The 21,293-nt window shown below is 42.7% G+C and overlaps 1 protein-coding gene across 1 annotated transcript in view; it reads right to left on the reverse strand.

Annotated features, from left to right (window-relative positions):
• The window catches only part of rgs7a (regulator of G protein signaling 7a), an 85,251-nt gene that overhangs the window by 28,535 nt on the left and 35,423 nt on the right, over positions 1 to 21,293 (reverse strand). Inside the window, 1 exon segment of the mRNA XM_056291374.1 lies at positions 2,656 to 2,752. Within this exon segment, the coding sequence (XP_056147349.1) occupies positions 2,656 to 2,752 (97 nt within the window).

The following is a 21,293-nucleotide window of genomic DNA, read 5'->3' on the forward strand; positions in this document are numbered from 1 at the left end:
AGAAGCGGCTGGCGACTCCACATGTACCGGAGGAGGCATGTGGTAGTCTGCAGCCCTTCCTGGATCGGCAGAGGTGGTGGAGCAGCGACCAGGATGGCTCGGAAGAGTGGGGTAATTGGCCGGATACAATTGGGGAGAAAAAGGGGAGAGAAGAAAAAGATTCCCCCGCCATCATTCCCCAAAACAAAGCTTGCTAGTATTATTAGCTATCAAGACTCCAGATTAATGTGAGGAGTGCAGCCATCTTAATATTCATGGTCAGTTACTTGCTTAGCATAACGCGATGCAATTTACTACAGATTAACATAATTAATACAACCTCATTTTCACACATTCAGTGATGACCCACTTTTGAGAGAGTTTAAATGAGATGTGTAAAGTACTCCCCTAACAAGGCTATTCTCTGAATTGATGAATATCATATTCATAGATTGACCTGTATGTGTTTTTCTGTTGTTGGCCTTGCGTATATACATAAAGCCACGTGGGTGCATATCTGTATGTATATTTGTGTGTACACAAACAAGGTTTGAGCTTTGTGTGCATATATATTTATGCATGGTCGGGGCCACTCGTGTGCCAGCATGCACATACAGTACATGCATGCATGCATGCATGCGCCATGCCATCTGTACAACTCAGTTCAAATGAACTGAAATCACATTCCTTCCAAGAATTTTACAGAACAGGGCATTTTTGCTTTGCCTCAGCTATGATTCTTCTAGGCCTGCTGTTCACTTGGCTCCCGGTAAGTAAGGGATACAAACAAGAGACACCCACACGAAACTTCCACCCCACACACACACACACAGACACACACATTTTAGACAAGCAGCTCTTTGAAGGATGTCTCTTTTTCCCTGAGAGGAGAGGAAGGGTAATCCAGTTATTGTTCCAGTAACCATGCACCATGCACACACCACATGACATCAACATTGATGCAGTGTATACACACACACACACACACACACACACACACACACACACACACACACACACACACAGGCCCCATCCATCAATTCTCCACTGACGGTGAACACAGTGAGACCAGCACTAGGTGGTGAAAGTATCTTGACAGGTTCTACCCACTGCTGGCTATCTGATTAAATTTCAGGTCTTCCTAAATAATTTGACATTATTTCTTTGTATCAGTGTGGGAGCACTTCAACTTTGCTGAGTTCAAAGAAAATACACCTTTTCTTCGAGTGGATGTACCCTACATGAGTTGCCATGATGCAGAATGGACTGGAGGTGTTTAGAAGTGTTTTATCCATCAGGTGTTACACTGTTAGTTTGTGATTTGTTGAGTCTGGCCCATTTATCATTAATCAAGCCACAGTTTATTTTCATGTTTTTCTATTCTGAGAATTCAACAAACCAAACCAAATTCACGCATCTAATCTCTCCCGCTGAAATTAGGCCTTTGATCGACCTCAGAAAATAATCTGGTGCCAATTCTGCAAGAACACAAACACCTTTGTGAGGCGTTCTGAAAGTGGCAAGGAGAGAGGCATTATTAGTAATGAACAGGGCTTCCAGAAATCCTTATTTCATTTATCCCATGATGCAAGTGCTACACTACCCTCTGTGGACCTGACATTTGTTTTGTACTGCAAGTATTTTAAGCGACCTTATGTGTATATATAGGCGAAGTAATATAAAGATTTGACTATTAATAGAAGATCACAGCCCAGACATTGTTCTAATGGGACTCAAATGTAGAATTTAGATCAAGTGAAAGGGGGAGGGGCGTCTGGGTGGTGTGGCAATCTATTCCGTTGCCTACTAACACAGGGATGGCCGAATCGAATCCCTGTGTTACCTTTGGCTTGGTCAGGCGTCCCTACAGACACAATTGGCCATATCTGCGGGTGGGAAGCCAGATGTGGGTATGTGTTCTGGTCACTGCACTAGCGCCTCCTCTGGTCGGTCAAGCCACCTGTTCGGGGGCAGGGGGGAACTGGGGGGGATAGCGTAACCCTCCCACGCCCCTACATCCCCCTGGTGAAACCCCTCACTGTCGGGTGAAAATAAGCGGCTGGTGACTCCACATGTATCGGAGGAGGCATGTGGTAGTCTGCAGCCCTCCCCGGATCGGCAGAGGGGGTGGAGCAGCAACCGGGACGGCTTGGAAGAGTGGGGTGATTGGCCAAGTACAATTGGGGAGAAAATACAACCCAAAAATAAAAATAAATAAATAAATAAATAAAGTGAAAGGGGAGGTTATTTATCGTCAGACTACAGGTCAGTGGTGACTGAAGATGATATAAATCAGTACCATGAATAAAACGACAACTCAACAAGTGTTTTGTTTGCCTGCTTGCTTGCCTGTAGAATGCCTTGGTCTATTTTTTATCACACACATTAAAAAGTACAGAAACAGCCAAGTTCATCTCAGTGATGTTTATCCCTTATAGAGTATCTGTGAAACTTCGATTCTGGATCTTGTCCAGTAACTCAGGCCGCTCGCAAATCCAAGATGACTCTCTTGACATTTTAACGCTGGTGGTGTGAAACACAAAATGGACAGCTGACAGCTCTCCAAACATTTCCAGTGTTTTGTTTGGCAGGAACAGCGAACTGGTCAGGCACTTAGTGGACGAGAGCCAGGTGGAGGTAGACAATACTTGATTGGAGAGGAGGTAAGAGCCTTACCTGAAAAAACACTGGGGATCTTGGATAGAAAACTTTTCACGGTGCGGATCGGGATTCCATTTTTCTCCTCCTGCATGCGGGCTATTACATCTTCCATCTGAGAAAGGTCAGATGACAGAATGGAAGCAAAAGAAAGAGAGAGGAAGACGGAAAGAGAAAAGAAAAGAGGAGGTTAGCCAACTTGCTGTGATAACGGAGAAGAGACGCAGATAGAGGGGTAAACGAATAGAAATAGATTCAAACATGGTTCAGTCCTGTCTCCGGAGGAAAGAGGTAAAGGCGAGGAAGTTGGTGACTAACACTTGCTGCGGTCAAAATTATTTTTCCACAGTGATAAATCTCTGTTGTGCAATTTGTCAGAGAAATCCTTGGAACAGAAACCGAGCATCAAAACTCCAGCAGCAAAGTTTCTTGCACTTCCTAAGTTAGTCCCAAAACAGCCATACATCGTTAGCTTACTGAGCAATGAGACGAGGCTCTTCATGTCACTCAAAACGACATTTCAGAGAGACTCCTTTTAAACACAACGCGGACTGAGTAACAAGTTCTTGAGCCAGAAATTGGGGTGGGGGATGACATGGATAGGCAAATAGGTGCGCGTGCACACACCACACATGCACGCACACGCACACACACACAAACACAAACACAAACACACGTCACTGAGACAGAAATACATTGGGCGTTGTCTCAAGGGTCTGGCAGGGCACAGTGAGGCATCCATGTTTCCAATAACAGACAGAAGGGACCACAGCAGAGAGCAGACCATGGCCCCGATACATCAGCCTTCACGGATGGATGCCAAGAGATTTCCCCAAACTCCTCCTGCTGGCGTGAATAAACACAGTGGAAAAATAGCACATGCTAGATGGACACACACACACACACACACACACACAAGCATATAGTATATTATGTTCCAGAGGGGAACCATCAGGGCCCTTTAGGTTCTTAGCTCTGGTTCTTGAACCGGTTCCATTCAAGATTATAGGGGGTCCGCAGTGGTGGAGCGGTCTAAGCATCGGCTTTGTGTCGATGCAGTTGCCCACTGGGGACCGGTGTTCGCGCCCCGGTCTCGTCAGATCTGACTATGGCCGGACTCGATGAAGCAGCAATAATTGGCAACACTGTCTTCGGGAGGGGGGTGGAGTTGGCTTGTGTTCGTCACATGAATGTGTGTGTGTGTGTGTGTGTGTGTGTGTGTGTGTGTGTGTGTGTGTGTGTGTGTGTGTGTCAGAAGAAGCAGTGGTTCGGCCTGGATTCGCCTCCCTTCGAGACTGCCGGCCGGAGAGATGCAGTTGGCGAACGCATGCAGTACGAGGGTGGGTGTTTGAACTAAAATAGGGATCGACTGGCCACTAAATTGGGAGAAAAAATGGAAAAATCAGAAATAATTTAAAAAAAAGATTACTGGAGCCTTGGTGCTATTTGGCAAACCAGCCTGCATTTCCACCAGTTCTGAGCAGAACCATTGTAATCAAGGATGTGTCATCAACGGAGGGCACTGCACAATGCACGTAGTTTGTGTACTTTATTTGTTAATATACTTCTTATACTTATATTTCATATTTTTGATATTGGACTGTACAAATAAAATTGACTTGACTTCTAAATAAGCAGGTTAAAAAGAACTCATTGGGTGTGCAATTTTTACATGTTTGATGGTGATTTTAAAATGTGATTTATTTTAATTAGCACCCCATCCCACAGAAAACACAGTTTTTGTTCCAACCTGCATCTAAAAGAACTTTGTAGTTTGTTTATTTCTTCTTGCATTTGAGTGTACCAAGCCTTGACCCACTCTTCGACTAGTTTGGCATATGGCTTACTCCTTCTTGTGCTACTTTCTAGCATTTCCTGAAACTTCAGAGACGATCAAATGCCATAACAGCTCCCACTTCAAGTCCCACTATTTTCTTGGTTCCAGTTGGGAACCAACACTTCGTGTTCAAAGAAGGTTGAATCAGTTCATCTGGATACAACTAAGTGACATCTTCAGTCTGACAGTCTGTCACTTAGATGAGCGATGAAATGTATCCACCAATAAACGTTGTATCCAGATGAACCTTCTTTGATTTTCTTACCTGGATTATTGAGCATGCACCAAGAAACTTTTTGGGCTCTGAACAAATGTATTTTTGGTCGAAATGCTCCGAACGGTTCAACATTAGGTGCGCGAACCAGAATGGAACCTGTTCCATGTTAGTGGAAAAGGGAGAGGGCCCAAGATATTCCAAAAAGTAGTATTTAAAAAGTCATCAATTCTTATTTTATTTTATGAATTCATAATTTGACAATCAACATCTAAATGAAATATTTCTAAGGAAATAAACCCTTCAAACCTGCCCACTCAGTTTTTTTTAATCTACCACTACTACTACTACTACTACAACTTTTGGCTACTACCGTTAGGGGTCACCACAGCGGATCATCCATTTCCATTTCTTCATGTCCTCTGGATCCTCCTCTGTCCTGTCAGCCACCTACATGTCCTCTCTCAACACATCCATAAACCTCCTCTTTGGCCTTCCTCTTTTCCTCTTCCCTGGCAGCTCCATATTAAGCATCCTTCTCACAACATACCCAGCATGCCCATATTGTTTGCTCATTGCATTGCCTAGGCTGGACTAGTGTCTTACTTTTTGCAGCGTTGGAACTGTCATAGGTAACCTTTCTACTATAGGGGAGGACATAGTAAGCTAGGCTGGTAGCCCCCCCCCCCCCCGACGAGGGAAGCGAGTTCAGAGGGCCAAAGTTTAAGAGTCACGGTTCGCTACTGCTGTGTTCACACACAAAGATAAGCAGCTGGCTGCTCAGTTATTGCCCAATTTCTGTTCCACACAGCTCAGTAAGCAGGAGCTTCCGGAGGTTGGTCGGTTGGTGTTGATTAGAATAACATCAGCATCTATGCACTGTGGGGACATTTATTGTTGTTCACACTGATATGGCTTCACTGAGCTTCCCACTCATCTCTATGGCCTCTCAGTACTCCTAAGACATACACACGACTTCTCAATGGGACTCATCCGGAATGAGCAACACAATTTGACTGCAGCCAATTGCATTTCCTACAAATCTAGATTTTGTGTGGGTTAGAATGTATTCCTGTGGCCTAATTTGAGAGAAATGATCAGTGCTGATTATTAAATAGCCTGGTTTGAAATGTGAATCATTTAGTACCTAGGGGGTTTTGGCAGTTCATAAAAATGGTGCTTCCTGTAAGGAACAGCATCGTGCAAAGTGACATATCACCAAAAAACAATCAACGGAGAATAAAGACAGACGCTCTTGATAATGTAATATGTATGGATAGAAAATGGGGATACTTCTGGCATGATATTATACAGAGCGCTTACAGTTAGTCGAATGCCCTGGAGCTCAAAGTATCCCAGTAAGTGATTGGAAACTAATTGACAATGACGGAGCACAGGAATATGACTAAAGAGCGGATGAAGACCCCTGTCTTTATCCTAGTCTGGAGAAAAAAAAAAGAGAGAGAGAGAGAGAGAGAGAGACCCAACTTGATATCATATTTTCGTATTATTTCCGAAGACACTGTCTTACTCTTTATCTGTCTCCAAAAAATGTTGAAATTGTCAGACTCTTCATCCGTGATGCACCCAAGTGGATAGGATGAAAATCAACAGTGATAACACCACAGGGGAATGAACAGGACCAATCCAACTTTCACAAAAAAGACCAAAATTTGTCCTGTTTGATGACACCTAACTCTCGATACAGCATACAAACCAATAAAAGCTCAAGTAGGAAAGTAGGTGAGCCTCAAAAGATGTTTCAAAATTTGCTTTAGAGGGTTTAAACAATCAAATACCAGTTATGCATTTTCCCAAGCTAATAAAGAATCAGGCATCAGTAAAGTTACAGCTGTCTTTATGACAGACAGGCTTCAGACAGACAGACAGACATTTCAGTAGTATTAAGTGAGCCTGCAACCAGTTGGCTATGGTGGATACCATTTTCTGAGCCTGTTCCTCAAACCTAATGACATCATTCCTATTGATAATCAACTCATTGCTACTGTAGAAGTCTGTTTTACAACACTGACGTCACTCTTATTTGTATATGGATTTTTTTGGATAGTTAAGCTGAAATCTCAAGACAGACCAAACAAGGACAATAGAGCAACAAGCATCAATATTCACACATATACTCTGCCCTGCCTCCCACCCCACCGAAACCGCCTACACATGGAAAGATGCCATCAGTGTGAATATTCCACTGATGGCAGGATACACTGATAGGATTCACACTGATAGAGGATTTAAAGCTCTTGAGGTTTGGGTGCTCTCTGGTTTCATGTCGTGAGGAAGAGAGAAGTGGTTTCCCACAAGAGGAGTTTGGAATCCTCTCTCTGCTTCTCTTTCTCTCATATATATACGTACACACTGTTTCTGCCCCCCCATCTAACACCAAACCTCTCTCCAGAGTTTATCTGACTGTGTCTCAGCAGCCTCTTAACTGATAAGAGCGAATGTGTTGGATGCACAGTGTGAATCATTAAATCATGGTGGCACAGGACTTGGTGCATATAAAGTGACTCACAAAAGCGCCGGATGTAAGCACACGGTGCTGCAGCGCACAACTCCAGCCACTTCAAAGACTGAGGCCACTCAGGGTGTCCTCGGAGCGCTCTGAAGCACCATTTGGAACAAAACAACATATCAAACTGGCTTTGCAAATCAACGTTCTGCTCAGTTTTCTTTTTAGCCATCGTTAAGTTGCACCACCAGTCTACTGACTGACTCCTTGTTGCTGAGAAAAGATTGAAGAAAGCATGATCAGTTTTTAGAAATATTGTCTTGATGTAGTTTTTAAAAACATTAGGGGAGAAGCTGGTTTCTTACACAAACAACCACTTAAAGTGGAGTTTTCTGCATTCAGTTATGATGTGTATGTGCATGCTCGCATTTGGAAATGACCTTCACCACTGATTCAAAAGACCAGAAAAAAAGAAGAGTTGCGTCCACTCCCTAGTCTGTGAAGTCACACAGATGTACGTAGTACATACAGGATGAGGTGTTAAGGACAAACACATAGATTTGGACATCACTGAGTATAACTTTAGGACTTGAGGATGTTGTGAGTAATGTCTTTATGCATGCTCAATAATCCAGGTAAGAAAATCAAAGGAAGCTGAATCAGTTCATCTGGACACAACGTTGTGAGAAATCCTTTTCTTCAACTTCAACTGTATGTAGTAGATCCAGGTTATAGTTTATAAAAAAACAGCTTTGAGTCCTGGTCTACTCTAGTTTATGGATTAGAGATTATACTATTTTTACTCAAAACTGACTGGAGATTATTCTATTTTTACTCAAAATGACTGGACTGTCTTTACCATAGGGGTGACATATATAAATCCGTCACCTGGACTTTCCCCTATTACCTAGAATCAGGCAGTGAAATTGTTAACATTTCTAATGCCATCAACCACTAACATTTTACACAGTAATAAACAAAATATAGAAATATTATCGTGTAGTCATGTTACAGTACCCTTACCACGGATAGAGACACTTTCCAGTCTTGGTCGGGCTGTACCAAGTGGCGCAGTGGTTAACAGGGAATACATGTTGGAAACAACTCCAGCAGAAAAAAAAGACTGAAAAGCGAAGTCGATATGGCCTTGCTTCTGCTGAAAAAAATAATCGCTATTGCTGTAGAACAGTGCTACAATATGTTTTGATGAAGTTTGTAATACTGCATTCGGCACTTGGCAAAATAGGACGGGAAAAACCACAAACTGCACGACGGAACAGAAGTACGGTAAAAAAAAACTACATGGGTTGCTATGGTGACGCATTCTTTGCAGAAAAAGTAATACATTAAATTGTACAAAAATGTTTTGTGATTTTTAAAAAAAATTCAATATCGTATAGTAATTCTGTCAACATATGTATAAATTAATCCGCCATTTTGTTTTATGCAACGTCACATCCGGTTGTAAATTACGTCGTGGAGGACGGTAAAAACTTTTGACGGCAGTGTCGTTTGACGTTTTCGTTATCGGCATGCCGGTGTCATCTGATTTTACTGTCCTCTCGTCCACGATAAAGACTTCCGGTTTGCCGGCAGCCGTTTACCCAAGTCCGTATGAGTACAGTCATTTTTAAAAGGGTGCAGACTATGTACCTGTGAGCTGATGCTTCAAGGCGCACGGGCGACAATGGCTGTTAAACTTTGTTAATAGCCAGAGAAAATCGGTGTCAACAGGTCTCTCTCTCTCTCTCCTACGTCCAGCCATATTGTAGCATTGTCATATTGATTGTCTGTCTACTGTAATATTGATTGTCTGTCTAGCAGGATCGCCACATATTTCAAAACGATGAGAAAAGTCACGGATTGCGGCTTTCAACAGCACACTTATGATGAACATTGCTCTCTTGAGAAAAATCTTTCTTCACTTTACCAGAGGAGATTAATAAAGTTCGTCTTATTTTGGGTTTTATATTTTTGAGCTTTTTAGGTTATTTGAGGATTTAGGAAGAAGAAATCCTCCATGTCAGAGTTGCGATTGTAATGGCACCTCTGTGGGTTAACCACGGCAGAAGAAAAGGCTGCCTAAGGCAATATGTCTTCAATATACAATGAACCGCAATGACCTTAAGCTGTACAGTGAGATCCTGTGTGTATAAAACAACACAGGGCATTCATTTATCGATTAGGCAGCACATCCCACCGGGTCACATAGATTCCTTCCTCAACAAAATGATGCTGCTTCTCTCCAGTGGTGACCTAGATTTAGGTGAGGGAGAGAAAAACATTCAATCTTTGATGAAAACAAACTCCTACCTCAGTCTTAATCAAATCACCGTTTCTTCTCACATAAGCTTTAAATCTCTCCATACGGGCCTGCATTTATCAGAAATTGAAGTGCTTTCTTTTCATGCCCATCAAGAATAACAGAGGAACAAGGGGTAACCAATTGCAATGATACAAAGCATGCAGCGTAATTCCAGAGGGATGTGATTGCCCTTTTTCTGCCCTGTTGAGATTATCATTCTTAGATGAAAAAAAGGAGAATATCTACATCTGGTTCTCTTTAGCAAATTCCTTCAAATGAAACATGTCGCCATTCAATTGGCAATTCATACTGCTGGGTGAATATTCTTGTTCATGTTTTATTTCGCTCTGTAGTCTCTGCAGATAGGCGGGGGGGGGGGGGGCTAACTGACTGAGCTTCTGAGGAAATGAAACACTCCCCCCTTCTGTTCTCCTTCTCGTCTTCCCCTTCCTCCCCCTTTCTCTCCTATCTTTTCTCTCACTCCTTGCCTGCTCTGTTATGAATGATTGTCCCAATGTGGTAGTGTAACAGATGTGTGGGGAGAACGGAATTATCTAGACACTAGACAAGTGTTATTTGAGGACAAGTGTGTGTGTGTATAGAGAGAACAGTCCTAGCACGGTGTTGCACAAACATGCACGGAGGTGCACATTCGCATGCACAGCACAGACATCCCTATTAGTATGATTCACACACCTCACACAACACTGCACACATTTCACAAAGAAATCATCAAATTGTTACAGGTCAAGTGTATGCACTTGGGAGGGATTCACAAGCACATGTGATATATATATAAGAGCGAATATATATATATATATATATATATATATATATATATATATATATATAATAAGTTCTGGATTCTGAAACCTTTATGACCACAGAGAGATGTAGAGGTTTGGAGTGCTTCCTAACCAACATCTACACAAGTCATAAATATTATATATGCTTTAATAAATACATAAAAAAGGCAGCATTCACCGTAAAGACCGCAAGGCAAACTTGAAAGTGTGATCCCTGCACAAATTGGACTGTGTGGCTCAGAGTTGGTTTCAGGGGCCTACGTTAATTCTTTTGTTGCATAGTCTTATATTTTCATACATCCATTGTGGCAGTCTTGTATGCACAGGCTGGTCTTTCTTCAATCTGTTGACCTGAGCCTTGCGGCAGGAGCAGATGTCATCAGACGGTGCCCAAGCTTCACTGAGTGTTTTGAGCCTTAACCAAAATACTCCAGTTGGCGGTTTAGCAGTGGTGGCCAAGTCACTGTCTATCTGCTCCCAACCTCCAGCTTTCCTCATCCAAATCCAGCAAAGCGCTCTCATCCTGATCACAGCACCTTTCATGTTATTTCTGTCAGGCCCAAAGTGGACAGCATGCAGGGAGGCCTCTGCAGCCTATCGCTACTGGGAACAGTCATGACTGCCACCACTTGTCCTTGTCGTCCTAAGTGAAGGGCTGATATTTTCAAGGACTTTATCTCAAAAGCCTTGTTGAATCCTTCCTCCCAAGGCACTGTGATCTCCATTATTATGATTTTCACATCTTCTGTTGGCAGGACTATGTCACAGGCCTATGTCTGGTTGGAGAGTAGTTTGGATGACCCCTGGGAACTGCAGCTTACTTCTTAATTCAACCCTCATCTCCCAGTTTGTGCAGAGCTCTCGTATTATTTTGAAAATTAATCCTGCTGTGTTTGGGTCCGGTAAACAACAATTGAGAGGCTAACATTAGCTGACGACTGAGAGATGCACACACGAGCAAGCTGTCAGACCCAGTCTAGTGCTTTCAAATTGGAACATTGTATTGTAGTTAATAAATATATGCATACAACACATTTCTTTTAGCAAATCTCTTAGTAATAACCAAACTGAGCTAGCAAAGTCATATTGTGTTTATTAGTGAAGCATTTACATATCTGACACTGGTCATTTAGCCAAAAAGGATTGGGCTGAATGTGAGGCTGCTTTTTCCTTGATATACGCAATGCATAAATTTACTTCACAAGCAACAGGCATTTTGAATTTGTTTCCAGTTCGTGTAGAACTATGTGATTATTTTGAAGTTGAATCCTGCTATGTTTGGGTAGGCAGGATAGCAATTAATAGCGATTTTAAATGCTGTCTGACAAGTGACAGACGAGTGGAGCTTGTGGTGACTTGGAGTCATCATTAGGTTATAAGAAAAAAATTATTGCTGTTTCCGCCATGATTTTATTTTTCTGCTATCAATCACTAGGGCAGCCCATAAGGGGAGAAAAGGGGGAAAGTTTTATGGGGCCCAGCCACGCGGGGTGGGGGGGGTAATGGAGGTCAGCAATAATCATGTTAATCCTAAATATAAGCAATGATAATGGCAATACTTGGCATTGAGTGGGAACTGGCTAAACAGATAGACTTTAGAGACGCTATAAAGGACTCTGCATCCAGTAAGATATGGAAGATGGCAGTATAAGAGGCAAGGATGAAGCCATAAGGTAATAAATTGCATTTTCTACAAGTAAATGTGTGGTGTAAGTGTAGCAGAATGCGCGTCAGAGTTCAATTATTGTGTGTGTGTGTGTGTGTGTGTACACTCCCCATTACTGAGTAAGGGGCCGTTCACATGTTGCGTGGAACACGCCAGCCGTGGCACTTTCATTCTTTTATCTAAGGCGCTTGGGAGGTTGCACCACTGTCACGCCTTATGTTACTAAGCAACCAAAAGCTGCATGCTGCGATGACGTAAGTCATCACAACACGAAATGCGACAGTTGATCCAAACACAAGTGGTCTGCGACACCTTGTTGATTTGGCCATTTCACGCATAAAAGCTGCGGTAATGTAGCAGTAATCCTCACTGACTATACAAAATTAACTAAGAAAAAAAAAATCAAAACAAAGATAAATGTATTTCCAACATCATAAATCCCTCACAGTAGCTTTACTGCTGCATTTGTCCTTGGACGGAAAGGGTGACGCAAGTCCCGTGGAGCTGATTGGTCAGTTCTTGTCACGTTACCTGCGGTGTGCGTGCTGCGTTCGAAAAAGCTGGAATTTTTCCATCTCGATGCGCCCAGACGAACAAGTGCGTCGCAACGCGATGGCGTCGCTTTCCGTTTTGAGTGCACTTGTCGCGCATCTCCATCGAAAATAATGAATTTGTGCGTACAAAAGACGCAACATGTGAACTGTCCCTAAGTCTCAGTGTACATGTGCGTTTAGTACGAGAAAGAGAGCATGCTTTGATACGAGTAAAGCAGATTTGGAGGGGGGGGCATTCACTGGCCCTTTTCAGGGGCCCAGCCATTTCTGTGGGCAGGCCTGTCAATCAGATCCTATTTGGATCCCATCCCATTTGGATGACAGTCGTAGATGTTTGAAACATTATTTGTGCATGTCTGAATAATGTATTTGTTTTCAGTTACCCTAGTAGGAGGTCAAGCTTTTTGCTTGTACCAACAAGACTGTGCACTTTGCACAAAGGAGGGAGACAGAGCTGAATTGGCTGATTGGTTTTTTCCTTTGGAAGAAATCATCATTCTGTCCTTCCCTGTCCTGGGCAGTAATGCCTTTAGCCCATATCTTCCAGAAAATCTCCCAGAGCCTCCTGAGTAGTTCTGGTCACGTTTTCGATACTTTTTAGGGTAACCACTTGGGCCTGGTGCAGATGGATAGATAGACAGATACTGTCTTCAGGGAGGGTTTTTTTTTGTTTTTTTTCTACAGCAAGTGTATGTTACACTGAACGCAGCTGGTACATACGACCTAAAACCTTCAACAAAACACACTAGTCAAATATTGAACTCAAACCAAAAGTATACAAAATACTTACACACAAGATAAACTCAACATACAAAACAGCAACAACTCATATAACCAAGCAACACACATAAACCGCATAATAAACCCCGCAATATTTATATAACATAAAACTTGCGACATAAACAACATGGCACAGCACAGTCAATGCAGTGAGTTAATCATAGATTAGACTCTCATCTCCGTAGCTAAAGGAGAATTCATAGTGGAGGTTGGGAGAAAATCATTTTTATGTTGTCCACCCTCGAAGAACCACAATATTGCAGCACTAATGTAATTTTGTATAGTATTAAATGCGACACTGACAAGGGGTTAAAAGGCATAATTTTAAACACTTGTGATAGGTTATACGCCAATGAGCCAGTAATCATTCTACTTGCCTCTAAACAATGACCCGTGCTACTCCCTTCCCACCAGAACATAATAAAATTTAGCTTAGCCAAGATGAAAATACACCAGTGCATTTCGGTATTGTTTAGCTTGACTTCGACATTATCCCGGGCACAAATAAGACAGACAAGGACTTCTCTAGTCTCCAAGGGCCTAACTACTGCTGCATTATAGCTCTGTGAAATGCTATGTCAACACAAATGAATCAAATCTCCCCCCTGGACAGACTGATGCATTTGCATATGGACCTGGTCCAGAAACACAATGTTCTTCTTACCATACTCAGGGGATATAAGGGTCGAGTGCAATATATGCAAAGCTTTCTGTTAACCTCTCTAAGAATCTCAAGGCATCTAAAGAGCAAAAAACTGACTTTTATGTAAAAAAAAAAATATCAGTATTCATTATACAATTTGAAATGACAGTGAGAGTATCATTTGCAACGATTGATTCCCTGCCTGCCTGGCCTCTGGTTGACTGTATATAATCCATTGGGACTGTAAGCGTGCCTTCACCCAAGACTACATCAAACATGAACTCTCTTTGCGGCTACTCACAAATCTAGAGATGAGTTATCAATTGACAGTCTACCAAACATTATGAGCATTTGCTGTCCTAAGGTATTTATAATTGCCTCCGTTAAATGAGAGCATGTTTTATGTGCATGAGAGGACGTTCATGTCTATTGCAGACTTTCCTATCTATCAAATTGATTGAAGGTGTCCGATTATGAGAACAAAACAGTCTTGCGAGAGACTGTTGACTATTACAAAGTTTAGGAGGAAATCCATACGTTATTGAAAAGGACAGGAAACTAGACAAACATTAAATTGCACTGTGTATTTTCAACTGCATGTCACACAATTATAGAGTGATTCAGCCAACAAATAACAACGCTCTTATAAAATATCCTGAGGGAGCAACCTTATACAGCACATGTTTTTATTTTTTGTTAAGCAATTTTTATTGATTTTCAGTTATATCCAAAATACATTTGTTTGCAGCATATACTGGGAATGAAAGTGTGTACAAGCATAGCACATCTGCATTATTCAGATGATTACAATTTGAAGAAATACCTCACCCATCCTCCCATCCAACCCATCCCATCCCTCTCAACCAACCCCCAATTGACCCTTCAGGTCCAGATCTTAACAAGGATTGATTGTCCATTGAGGTATTTGTCCATCCAAGGATTGCAGGAGTACATCTAATATGGAGCAATGTTCAAGGATAATTGTAAAGATATCAGTTCAAGGAAAAAAGCAAGAAAGAAAGCAAATAAATAAATAGAAAACAAAGGTAAAATAAGTTATATATATTGACTTTTTTTATTTAAAATCTCCCTCTCACCCCTTTTTCGTCTTAGGTGGTGTGTGTCTTTCTCAAGCTTGGGTCCTCTATCAGAGGTCAAACTCGCAGGTCTCATGTAAAGGACCCACGCTTGAGGAAGACACACCACCCACAAAAAGGTGAGAGGGAGATTTTATATAATAAAAATAATAATAAAGGTGGAGCGGGGGGGTGGGCTCCACTGTCTCACTCTAACGCTGCTACTTTAGTCTTCCTTATTTAGTGGGATGTGTAAGTTCTCATAGTGCTCTAGAAAAGAGGTTCAAATCTTCCTGAAGTTTTGCAAAGAGCCTTTAAAGGTCAAGTCATCTATCCTTCCATTATCCGAACTGTTTATCTTGCTCTCACAGGGGTGCTGGAGCCTATCCCAGAAGTCATTGAGCAACAGGCAGGGAGACACCCTGGACAGCCGCCAAGCCATCACACAGGGCCAACACACACACACACACACACACACACACACACACACACACACACACACACACACACACACACACACACACACACAGGGGCAATTTAGTATGGCCGATTCACCTGACCTAGTACATGTCTTTGGACTGTGGGAGGGAACCGGAGCACCCGGAGGAAACCTGCGCAGACACGGGGAGCACATGAAAATGCCACACAGAGGCAGATCCGGGATGACCCCCCCCCCCATGGTTGGACTACCCCGGGGCTCGAACACAGAAACTTCTTGCTGTGAGGCGACCGTGCTAATCACTGCACCACCGTGCTGCAGGTCAAGTCAAGTCAATTTTATTTGTGTAGCCCAATATTACAAATTACAAATTTGCCTCAAGAGGCGTATATCTGATTTGCTCCAGTTTCAGAAACTGTGTAGTGTCTCCAATCCATAAAGGTAGGAGGTGCTTGTTCCTCCCAGGAGAGAAGAATGAGATGTGTGGCACTCAAGGAGGTAAATGCTATGATTACATAAGCTTTGCCTTTAAGGGAATGAGTTTCAGGAGTAAATCCAAATAGGGCACATATGGGGTTGGGAGTTATGTCTTTTTGAAACATCTTAGTATAGGCCTTAAAAAAATATGCTAAGATTGGTGCATGTAGTCTGGTGGTTGACCTTTACAGCGAGGGCATGAAGGGTCTACTTTGGGGGAAAATTTTGCCAGTCTTGCCTTGGTCAAGTGTGCTTTCAAAGAATTTTGAGTTGTATTAAGCTGTGCCTAGCACAAGGGAAAGAGGTACATATTAAGTCAAGTACTCCTGTTGATCATCTGTCAGTTCCTCTCTAAGGTCATCCTCCCAATGTCTCCTAACATCTTGCAGTGAGTGAGGGATGATATTACATATATTGTTATAAAAAATAGAAATTAGACCTTGGCAATATGGGGATAATGATAGAATATGATCAACCGTGTTATTGTTGGAGGGTCTGGAAAGAAGCCATACTTTTCTGGGCAAAATTTTTAATTTGGATATATCTAAAGAAATTAGACTTTGAGGTCTGAAAAAAGAAGGTCATCTGCATATAATGATAATTTGTGTATAAGGCCGCCTCGCTCTACACCTAGGAAATCCTCAGATTGTCTGAGAGCCATGGCTAGAGATTTGATGGCAGCAGTAAAGAGAAGTGGTGATAAATTACAGCCCAGGCGTGTGCCTCTCCCAATAGAGAAATACTCAGATTGCTATCCATGACTAGCTAAAGGATGAGAAGAGAATTTTATCTAAGAAATAAAAAAATCCGAATTTTTTTAGGGCTGAAAACAAATATTGCCATTCTACTCTGACAAATGCTTTTTCAGCATTAAGCGATATCACCATTTCAGGGGAGTGGAAAAAGGAGGAATAAACAATGTTGAAAAGCCTTCTAAGGTTTAAGCTGGAGTTCCTATTAAGGCCCCTTGGACAAGAACATCTGCCAAGAACCCGTGCTCCATTTGGCATCAAGCTTCCAACTGGGAGATGCAAGTGAACCTGAAGAAGAGACTTGTCTTTACGGAAGAGGTGGCAGTAACCTCACTCCGACCAGACATGGTACTTCTATCCAGGAACACAATAACTATCTTAGTAGCCAAACTCACAGTGACTTGGGAGGACAGGCTAGCCATCTCTCACCAACAGAAGAAAGCCAAGTACCAGGATTTGATCGATGAAGCTCTCGTCAAAGGATGGTATGCAACCTTATTTCCCATCGAAGTTGGCAGCCGTGGTTTCCCAGCAACATCAGTGCGCTATTTCCTACAGAAGATGGGTTTAGAACCCAAACAACTGAGGCAAGCAATTGGGGAGCTAGCCATTGCAGCTGACACCAGCTCAAGATGGTTGTTGATGACAGCCCGCAGTTGGAACCCTTCTGCAGGTGAAGGCTAATTGGCTAAGGGGCGAAGGCATACTGGCTAAGGGGCGAAATGCTTGTGATCCTGAGATACCTGCTGAGGATGCAGTAGGATTCATCGCAATGCGAATGCTCTGACCACCCTACCACCAAGGAATACCATCAAGTGGTGTAACTTGCAACATCTTAAGTAGCTCCTACAGTTTTTGCTTGTAGCAAAGCATCTCTGATGTTTATTTCATTTAAGATGAAGCCTGTTTGGTCTGGTGAAATTATTTGTGGTGTAATCTTCTCCAGTCTTGTTGCTAGAACCTTGGACAAAAATTTTGCAGTCCACATTCAGTAGAGAAACTGGGCGATAGAAGGCACAGTGGAATGGGTCCTTATCCACTTTTGGTCAGAGTGTTATTGCAGCTTGTTGTAAGGTTGGTGGAAGATGTCAAGATGACAGGGATTCATTAAACATGGTTTGAAGAAGGGGGCATAGCTCAAGTGCAATTTATTTATTTTATAAAATTCTACGGTATAACCACCCGGTCCAGGTGCTTTGTTGCATTTTAAGGATTTAATAGCTTCAATAATCTCTGCATTAAAGCTCTCACCTCCCAGTAAAGAGTTTTGTTCAGTTGGAACAGAAGGGAAAAATAAATTATCATCACATCCAGAGCTATACAAGTTGCTGTAGTACTGCTTGAAGGCACTGTTGATTTCCATGTGGTCTGGAACTATTTCACCTGTTGCACTACAAATCTTGAGAATATTATGAAAGGATTGAGCTTGACGAACCTGCTGGACTAGTAGCTTGCTGGCCTTATCACCTGAATCATAAACACTGTATTGAGCTTTTGTAATTACGTGTTATGCTTTATCTGTGGAAAGTAAGTTGTATTCTCTCTGTAGCCATAGTCTCTCTTTAAAAAGTGTCGGGGGAGGGGGGGGGTAGTGGCTATCAATCTTTACAATGAGGAGATGTAATTAAGTTGGAAATCTTTTGCTTTCTTTGCCCTGGAGGCGTATTCAAAAATTTGCTAATGAAGATAGCAAATTCTCCGAAAGAATTGCATTGGAGATTTCTGGGGAGGCATTAGTGTCAAAAAAAAAAAAAGAATTTCAGAAGAGACATGATTTACAAATAATTTGCCAGCTAGGAGGAGGGGGTTAAGTCTCCAAGTGCTAGAAGGCCCGAAGCAGTAGAGTTCCATGAAATGAAACAGCACCATGATCTGAGATTGTAATACTGTGATATGAGCAAGAGCCAACATTTTCCAGTAATCTATTATCTAAAAGGAAGTACTCTATGCAAGGATATGTGTGGTGGACATTGGCGAAGAAGGAAAATATTTTTTCGTCAATAAATTTAAACCTCCAAATATCCGAAACACTATTCTGAGCGATGAAATCACTGACAAGTTTAGCAGACTTAGTTAGAGATTGGACACTGTTCGATGGCCTGTCTAATACGGTGTTGAGCACACAATTAAAATCACCCCGTATTACCAAATTGTAATTGTTATGACTGGGTATGGTAGAGAATAGCTTATAAAAGAAATTACAATAGTCATAGTTTGGGGCATAAACATTGACCAAAATAACAAGACTGGCAAATAACTGAGCCGAGACAATGACAAATCTCCCATCTGTATCAGCAATCACCTCCTAAGCTTAGCATTAGCATTAGTATTGAACCGAGAGTGGTGTAGCTGGCTGACCCAGCTTCTTGTATGATAGTTGACATGGTCATTTTTAAGTTGGGTTTCCTGTAGGAAAGCTATGTCTGAATTTAACTGTTGTAGACTAGACCCTATTCTAACCCAGCCACTGAGGATGCACAAGCCAGTACATCCTTAGTGCCGGTCCCAAGCCCGGACAAATGGGGAGGGTTGCGTCAGGAAGGGCATCCGGCGTAAAATCTTTGCCAAATCAAATATGCGGATCATAAATAAGACTTACATACCGGATCGGTCGAGGCTCGGGTTACCAACGACCGCCACCGGTACTGTTAACCAGCAGGGTGTCGGTGGAAACTATGCTACTGTTGGGCGAAGGAGAAGGAGAGGGGGAAAGCATGTCCAGAGGCAGCTAGAGAGGAGGAAGGGTAGGCATGTGGAGGTGAGAGTTGGAACTTTGAATGTTGGCACTATGACTGGTAAAGGGAGAGAGCTGGCTGACATGATGGAAAGAAGAAAGGTAGGCATACTGTGTGTGCAAGAGACCAGGTGGAAGGGGAGTAAGGCCAGGAGTATCGGAGGTGGGTTCAAACTCTTCTACCATGGTGTGAATGGGAGGAGAAATGGGGTAGGGGTAACTCTGAAGGAAGAGTATGTCAAGAGCGTGCTGGAGGTGAAGAGAGTGTCAGACAGAGTGATGAGTATGAAGCTGGAAATTGAAGGTTTATTGCTGAATGTTATCAGCGCATATGCCCCGCAAGTTGGGTGTGAGATGGATGAAAAAGAAGAATTCTGGAATGAGTTGGACGACATGGTGGAGAGGGTACCCAAGGAGGAGAGAGTGGTGATTGGAGCGGACTTCAATGGACATGTTGGTGAAGGGAACAGAGGTGATGAGGAGGTGATGGGAAGGTATGGAGTCAAGAAGAGAAATGTGGAAGGACAGATGGTGGTCGATTTTGCGAAAAGGATGGAAATGGCTGTGGTGAATACATATTTCAAGAAGAGGGAGGAACACAGGGTGACGTACAAGAGTGGAGGAAAGTGCACACAGGTGGACTATATCTTATGTAGAAGGCGCCATCTAAAAGGGATTGGAGACTGCAAGGTGGTGACAGGGGAGAACGTAGTTAGGCAGCATCGGATGGTGGTCTGTAGGAGGACTTTGGAGACCAAGAAGAGGAAGCGAGTGAAGACACAGCCGAAGATCAAATGGTGGAAGTTGAAGAAGGAAGAGTGTTGTGTGGAGTTCAGGCAGGAGTTAAGACAGGCACTGGGTGGTAGTGAAGGGTTGCCAGATGGCTGGAAAACCACTGCAGAAATAGTGAGGGAGACAGCTAGGAAGGTACTTGGTGTGTCATCAGGACAGAGGATGGAAGACAAGGAGACTTGGTGGTGGAATGAGGAAGTACAGCAAATTATACAGAGGAAAAGGTTGGCAAAGAAGAAGTGGGATAGTCAGAGAGATGAAGAAAGTAGACAGGAGTACAAGGAGATGCAGCGTAAAGCAAAGAGAGAGGTGGCAAAGGCAAAGGAAAAGGCGTATGGTGAGTTGTATGACAGATTAGACACTAAGGAAGGAGAAAAGGACTTGTACCGATTGGCTAGACAGAGGGACCAAGCTGCAAAGGATGTGCAGCAAGTTAGGGCGATCAAGGATAGAGATGGAAATGTGCTGACAAGCGAGGAGAGTGTGCTAAGAAGGTGGAAGGAGTACTTTGAGGGGCTGATGAATGAAGAAAATGAGAGAGAGAGAAGGTTGGATGATGTAGGGATAGTGAATCAGGAAGTTCAGCGGATTAGCAAGGAGGAAGTGAGGGCAGCTATGAAGAGGATGAAGAATGGAAAGGCAGTTGGTCCTGATGACATACCTGTGGAGGCATGGAGATGTTTAGGAGAGATGGCAGTGGAGTTTTTAACTAGATTGTTTAACACAATCCTGGAAAGTGAGAGGATGCCTGAGGAGTGGAGAAGAAGCATACTGGTACCGATTTTCAAGAACAAGGGCGATGTGCAGAACTGTAACAACTACAGAGGTATAAAGTTGATCAGCCACAGCATGAAGATTTGGGAAAGAGTAACAGAAGCTAGGTTAAGAGGAGAGGTGACGATCAGCGAGCAGCAGTATGGTTTCATGCCATGAAAGAGCACCACAGATGCGATGTTTGCTTTGAGAATGTTGATTGAGAAGTATAGAGAAGGCCAGAAAGAGTTGCATTGTGTCTTTGTAGATTTAGAGAAAGCTTACGACAGAGTGCCGAGAGAGGAGGTGTGGTATTGTATGAGGAAGTCAGGAGTTGCAGAGAAGTATGTAGGAGTGGTGC

This window comes from Lampris incognitus, chromosome 13 (genome assembly GCF_029633865.1).
Source record: "Lampris incognitus isolate fLamInc1 chromosome 13, fLamInc1.hap2, whole genome shotgun sequence".
NCBI lineage: Eukaryota > Metazoa > Chordata > Actinopteri > Lampriformes > Lampridae > Lampris > Lampris incognitus.